This window comes from Malurus melanocephalus, unplaced genomic scaffold, assembly GCF_030028575.1.
Source record: "Malurus melanocephalus ecotype Western Australia unplaced genomic scaffold, MMel_1.1 scaffold_664, whole genome shotgun sequence".
In the NCBI taxonomy this organism is placed as follows: Eukaryota; Metazoa; Chordata; class Aves; order Passeriformes; family Maluridae; genus Malurus; species Malurus melanocephalus.
In genome coordinates this window covers 107,698-114,594 of record NW_026623896.1, presented here as the reverse complement: position 1 = coordinate 114,594, position 6,897 = coordinate 107,698, and the positions used below count along the sequence as shown (strand labels likewise).

The 6,897-nt window shown below is 56.3% G+C and overlaps 1 protein-coding gene across 2 annotated transcripts in view; it reads right to left on the bottom strand.

The window, feature by feature from the left end:
* Nucleotides 1–272: 272 nt before the first annotated feature.
* Nucleotides 273–6,897, bottom strand: part of KLF8 (KLF transcription factor 8) — a 43,230-nt gene continuing 36,605 nt past the window's right edge. The window contains exons 5-6 of one of the 2 annotated variants that reach the window (XM_057383828.1): nt 6,884–6,887; nt 273–2,963 (exon numbers count right to left, since the gene is read on the bottom strand). In XM_057383828.1, coding sequence (XP_057239811.1) covers nt 2,782–2,963; nt 6,884–6,887 — 186 coding nt within the window. In that variant the 3' untranslated portion in view covers nt 273–2,781. The remainder of the gene's footprint in view (nt 2,964–6,883; nt 6,888–6,897) is intronic. The other variant, XM_057383826.1, reaches the window with a different exon arrangement.

The window sequence follows — 6,897 nt, the reverse complement described above, 5'->3', positions numbered from 1 at the left end:
TCCATCAGCATCACAAGATAGGGAGAGATGGAAATTAGGGATGGGAAGAGAAGGTCTCCTTCTCCAAAGTCAGAGGGGGATGAAGAGACCCCTCTGAGAGGGTCAGGGGTGGGGCTGATGGTGACACACATGGGGACCCTGTGCCTGTGSTTTGGCTCCTGCCCTGGGGAGGTTCAACCCCAAGAGATGCCCCAAAAAAACAACTTGGAGGGTGGAGGGTGGAATTTCAGCCCTGGGAGCTCCAGTGGGAGGTGGGGACACAGGGTGGCTCACCCACAGAGTCCAGCAGGTCCTGGCTCGGCCACGTTGGGTCCCCACCACCTCCTGGGCTCCCCTGGGGATGGCCCAGGCACCGTCTCCATGCTGGAATCCCTCTGGAGTGACTCTTCCTGCTGCCTCCTCTTGCTCTCCATGGGGTTTTCCATCCTCAAAGCCCTTCGAGATGCACCTTGGGCACAAATGGGAGGTGGAACTGGGGAGTTCCATCATTTTGGGAAGGGGGTCCTAAGGCTCAGCCTGGCMTTCAGGGCGAGCTCAGGTCACAGGAGGTGGCCTTGGCCAGGGCCTGCTCTGTGCCCCAGGCAGGATCCAGACCCCATAGCCAGCACAGCAGATGGAAAATGTCCCCTTCTCCCCAGCACGGGCCAATCACAATCCAACAGCAGAGTTGGGGAAAGGCTGTGGAGGACGTTCCCAGAGCTGAGTGAGAGCCACCCTCTCCAATCTTCCCTCGGGCTCGGTGCCAAGAGGCTGCCAGACCCCCTGCCCAAACTGTTCCCACTGTTGGGAAAACCACCCCGCAATCCCACAGCCCTTCACCCTTCCCTGGTGGCACAGGAAGCTCCTGGCCAAAGGAGTCACCCCAGAGCTGGACCTTGGTCCATCCCAAAGCCTACCATGGACCCCAAACCCTTCCTGCCCTCCTCTCCTGCCACACCAGACCAGTGGGATTGGCTCTGTTGATTCAAGGAAAAGAACAACAGCAGAGGCTTTGGCAGCAGCAGAGAGGAGAGAAGTGGCCTCCAAATTCCAGCCAGCTGACCACACCAAGGTCCAGTGGGGCCTTTCATCCCACACACCAACCCGTGCATCACCTAAATTCATCCCAGGAAAAATGAGAGAGGAGGAGGGTGTGGGAGAAATCAATGTTCTGTGGGACACAACCCACATTTGTTCCTGATTTATTTACAACCCGCACAGCTGCTCGTGGAACTGGCTCTGGCTGTACCCAAATTTAACCCCTGGAAGCCCTTGGAGAACAGGGCTGTGCATCCCACGGGATGGGGGGAAGGTGCTCAGGGAGCCCGAGGCGGTGAACCTGTGAGGTAGTCACGTGAACAGCAGGRTTTATTGGGGTTTGCTTCCAAGATGCTTTTTTCCCTTTTTTTTCTCCCATCTGATGGAATGGCAACAGTGCGGCCCCAGAGTGACCAGTTGCCACTGAGTCCTCGGAGTGGGAGGATTTTAGAGAAAGGCACCACCGGTGGATTCTGGGACACCAGACCTTCAGCAGTGACTGTTTGGCTGTCCCCTGGGTGGCTTCAAACCCAGGCTGGTGCTCCCAGAGACACCTGAAATCCAAATTCCTCTCGGAAGCAGAAATGCTAAGGACACAACCACAGGAACCTGGCCAAACAGGACAGGGGTTTGCAGAGTTGGCTGCCAGGAGCGGGCTCAGTGGGACACAGGTGACACTTCTGTCACCTGCTCTTGCGCTGTCCCTTGCTTGAAGGCACATCAGGTGAGTTTGTCACAGGTCTGTTCTATGCCCCCACAGAGACTGGGATTGTCAGCCCTGGGCACTGGGCACTGGGCACAGCCCCTGCTCCCACGTAGCACCGGTGCCACACCCATGGTCACACCATGGGACATGGTGTCACATCCATGGCCATGCCATGGGACAGGTGCCACACCCATGGTCACACCATGGGACATGGTGTCACATCCATGGCCATGCCATGGGACAGGGTGTCACATCCGTGGTCACACCATGGGAGAAAGTGCCACGTCCATGGTCACACCATGGGAGAAAGTGCCACGTCCATGGTCACATGGTGTCCCATCCATGGCCATGCCATGGGACAGGTGGCACACCCACACTCACACCATGGCACCGGGGCCACACTCATGGTTACACCAATGGACATGGTGTCCCATCTATGGTCACACCATGGGACAGGTGTCACACCCATGGTCACACCATGGCACCAGTGTCACATCCATGGCCATGCCATGGGACACAGTGTCACACAATGGCACACAGTGCCACATCCATGGTCACACCATGTGACACAGCGTTGCATCCATGGTCACACCATGGGACAAGGTGCCATGTCCAAGGTCTCACCACAGGACACGGTGCCACGTCCTYGGTCACATGGTGTCACATCCATGGCCATACCATGGCACAGTCCAAGAGGGTCCCAGCCAAGCTGTCCCATCCTCCTGGGCTCACCAAGGGGGTACAAACCATCCCCAAAGGTGTCGAGGCAGGAAGTCGCTCCTGAGTGATGAATAAACAGCAGGGCTGCTGGAAGAAAGCCCTCGGCAATCCAAGCTCTGCCGCCCTGGTGGCACCAGGAGCCTCGTCAGGGCATCGTCTGCAATCAGGATGTGTTTGAAATGGGTGGGGTRGGTTTCAATCTCCGGTCAAACCACACAGAGTCGGGGCAGGGCCGGCTTGGTCGATGGCGGCGTGGGGTCGTTCCTATGTACAGGCTCTTCCCTGGGACAAGGCAAGAGCTTGAGCTGCTCTCAGAGACGTGGGAAGGGAGGCGGCTCCTAATTCTGGTGCCTCTTCATGTGCAGGGCCAGGTGGTCRGAGCGGGAGAAGCAGCGGCCACAGGCCGGGCACTTGAAGGGCTTGGCCCCCGTGTGCTTGCGGTAGTGCCGGGTCAGCTCGTCCGAGCGGGCGAAGCGCCAGTCACAGCCTTCCCACGTGCACTTGTAGGGCTTCTCACCTGCTCGGGGACAGCCACAGGTCACACATGCCATGGGGACAGCCACAGGTCACACTTGTGTGCCATGGGGACAGCCACAGGTCACACGTGCGCCATGGGGACAGTCACAGGTCACACTTGTATGCCATGGGGACAGCCACAAGTCATGTGTGCGTCCAGCCTCCAATCCTCCTCCTGATCCTCTGGGAGATGCCCAACATTCCTGGGGGGCACAGAGGGCACCCGGGGCTGGTGGCTYCCCAGTGTCCCCAGCCCAGAGCCATAAACTGAGCTGCACCACCCAGGACTTGTTCCTCTTCACCTCCCTCCCACTCTGTCTCCCAGTGTTCTTCAAGTTCCTGTTGGATTTTGGAGCGTTTCTGGCTAAAACCAACTTTTGAATTAGGTTTTYTTCCTTTAATAAAAAGCCAAAAATTCCTAAGGAAGGTGTGAGCGGTGGGAGGCACTGGGAGGAAGACAGGGGTGAAAATCTAAAAAGCAATCCAAAAAATCTAAATTTTTTTGAAGCCACCATCCAATGCTGGTAGCTGCCCCATCCCTAAAAGTRCTCAGGGCCAGGYTGGATGGGATTTGGAGCAACCTGGGATAGTGGAAGGCATTCCTAAGGATCAGCCAGCCTTTGAAAACCCCTCCCAAGCCCAGCCATTCCGGGATTCCGTGACCTAACGCTCCATGCCAAGTTCCCCGCCAGCAGCTCTGTACACAAGGCATTGTGTTTCCCTCGGAGCTGATGTCATCCCTGTGCCCTGCCAAACACACCCATGGCCACCCCAACCCCATCCCACCGGGCACCTTCCCAGCCAGCCGGGCACTGGGAACCGGGTTGGAAACGCCCGCAGCGCTTCCAGCCAGGCCGTGGGGCTGACCCCTGGCTGCAGCCCTGCCCCGCACAGGGCGTGGCACTCTCAAATATTAGTCCTGCTCTTAACAGCCTGAACAAGCAGGCAGAGTTCAGGGAATGTGCTGACATTCCCGACCTCAAATATTTACCCTCTCCCGGGCCAACTGCCGGGCGCAGCGGCACGGCGGGAGCGCACGTCCGCACGCAGCACGCGTGCACGGGCATGTGTGTCCTGCCCGGGCGTGCTTCCAGGGATTCCTTCCTCCCCACGCTGMCAGGGAGTCTTCCTCATGCTGCCCAGGAAGCCAGGGAATCCTGGAATGCCTCGGTTTGGAAAGGACTGTAAAGCCTGTCTTGTTCTACCTTCCCTAGACCAGGTTCCACCAACTTCCATGGATTCCTAAACCAGCTTCCAGGAGCTCCACCAACTTGCATGGATTCCTACACCAGCTTCCAGGAGCTACACCAACTTCCATGGATTCCTACACCAGCTTCCAGGAGCTACACCAACTTCCATGGATTCCTTCCTCTCCATGCTGCCCAAGGAGCCCTTCCTCTCCCAGGCTGCTCCACGGAACCAGGGAATCCTGGAACAGCTCGGCTTGGAAGGGACCTTAAAGTCCTTCATGTTCCACTCTGCCCAGACCATGTTCCACCAAATTCCAGGGATTCATTCCTCTACACACTTCCCAGGAGCCCTTCCTCTCCCAGGCTGCTGAACAGAATCAGGGAATCCTGGAATGCCTCGGCTTGGAAGAGGTCCTAAAGTCCTTCATGTTCCACCCCAACCAGACCATGTTCCAGGAATTCTTACACCAACTTCCATCCTGCCCAGACCATGTTCCACCAAATTCCATGGATTCCTTTCTCCCCAGGCTTCCCAGGAGCCCTTCCTCCCCCAGGCTGCTCCATGGAGCCAGGGAATCCTGGAATGCCCTGGTTTGGAAAGAACTGTAAAGCCAGTCTTGTTCTACCCTCCCTAGACCAGGTTCCACCAACTTCCAGGAATTCCTACACCAACTTCTGGGAGCTACACCAACTTCCATGGATTCCTTCCTCTCCAGGCTGCCCAGGGAGCTCTTCYTCTCCCAGGCTGCTCCATGGAACCGGGAACCCTGGAATGCCTTGGTTTGAGAGGGACTTAAATTCCCATCTCCCCCAGACCAGATTCCACCAGAGTGGGTTCCACCTCCCACTAGACCCCATCCAACCTGGCCTTGAATAATTCCAGGACTGCGAAAGCCACATTTGGCCATGAAAGTGAAATCATCTGGCCACAATAAGATCTCCAGTGCCTTGCCCACCACGGGAAAAACACAAGAATGTGGATACATGAACCTGGAGGAGCCAGAGCAGCAAGGTCACATCCTGCTCCTCAAAAAACCTCTGGATGCTGCTCCATGGGGAGGAGGGAGTGGTATTTTTATGGCTCAGGTAAACACAGTGCTTGCAGAGGGTTTACAAGGAGTTGGTGGGGGTTTTATGGGACTTGGAACACGCCAAGGCAARGAGAGGATTTTCCCAAGGGCAAGATTTTCTCAAGGCAGGATTTTTCCAAAGGTGGCAGGATTTTCCCAAGGGCAGGATTTTCTCAAGAGCAGGATTTTCCCAAAGCAGGATTTTCCCAAAGGTGGCAGGATTTCCCCAAGGGCAGGATTTGTCCCTCACACCCCAGACATTGTCCCCTCCAGGTCASCTGGCTTTGGCTCCGAACAGTGGCAGCTTGATCTCCGGGATAGAATCCTGAGGTTTCCCATTGTCCCTGGTTTCCCATTGTCCCGGTTTCCCACTGTCCCGGTCTCCCATTGTCCCCGGAGCTGGCTCCCTGTCCCAGCACAGCACGGCAGGGCGGGCTCAAACAAAGGGCTGGGGTGGCATTCCCGGCCCGGGAGGCGGTGGAGCAGCCCCGGGGGGTTGTGTTTGATCTCACAATGGCACCCAGGAAATGAATGGTGGCTCCGGGAGAGGAAAACACCCGGCCCATGGCAACGGGAAACCGCGAGGAAACATCTCCCAGACCATGGAGACAGATTCCCTTTTCAGGCGGGGAATGGGAGAAGGGACATTTTTAACCCTTTGGGTGATAGGGCTGAGGCAGGATTTGGGATGAGTCCATRCTGTCACAGTTCTGGTGATGAGCTCAGCGAGGCTGAGCCTCCAAAGCAAAACATGAGAATTGAAAATAYGGGATGTAGGGATGCTTGGCTTGGATTGTAGGATGCCTGTGGGTTGGATTCCCTGCTTTTCCCTCATCCCACACCACCAGCAGTTCTCCTGGCTCCTCAGCTCCCATCCTTCCTCACCTCAGCTCCCATCCTTCCTCACCTCTCTGTCCTCCCCTCTCACAATAGGGGAAGGAAAAGGGGCAAAACCAGTTGGATTTCCAGCCTGATTACTGGGAAGCCTGGAAAAACCACTCAGTTTTGAAATCTACTGGATTCCAATCCCACCCAAATTTTCCTGGGTACATCTTTACATGTGCAGGGTAGGGAGGTGCCTAACCCATGGATTGTGACCTGGGCACAGAGCTAAACCCCAAACAGAAGGGAAAAGAGATATTTAATTGAATTTAAAGCCCTGATTGCAGACTGTGATAAATCCCTATCAGGACCCAGCTCTGGGACAACATCCTTCCTGTTCCTTCCTTCCACCCCTTCCGTKCTCTTTTCCAGCCCCCTCCTCCCCAGTCCTGGCCAAGGAAACACCGCAGCTCACGCACAAAGCAGAAATTCTTTGTTTGAAGGGCTGATAAGGGGAGAAGGGAACAGAGCCAAGAGCAGGAACCAATTCCCAGCCGCAGAGCGGGGTTCGGTCGTTGTTCATAAAAAAGAGAAGTGAACTCTGGGCCCAGCTTAATTGCTCTCAGCAAAGATCAGCCCTCCCATAAAAGAGATTTATGAGGGCACTGATGGTTCCTGGACTACCTGGGGATCTGATAAAGGTTCAGGGATAATAAATGCCTTAATGAGGGTGCCTGGGCTCCAACGCACGAGCGTCACGGAGCTGGGGTTGGCTGGGAGAGCTGGGAGCTGTGCTGGGGACCCTGTGCTGTGCTGGGGACCCTGTGCTGTGCTGGGGACACTGTGCTGTGCTGGG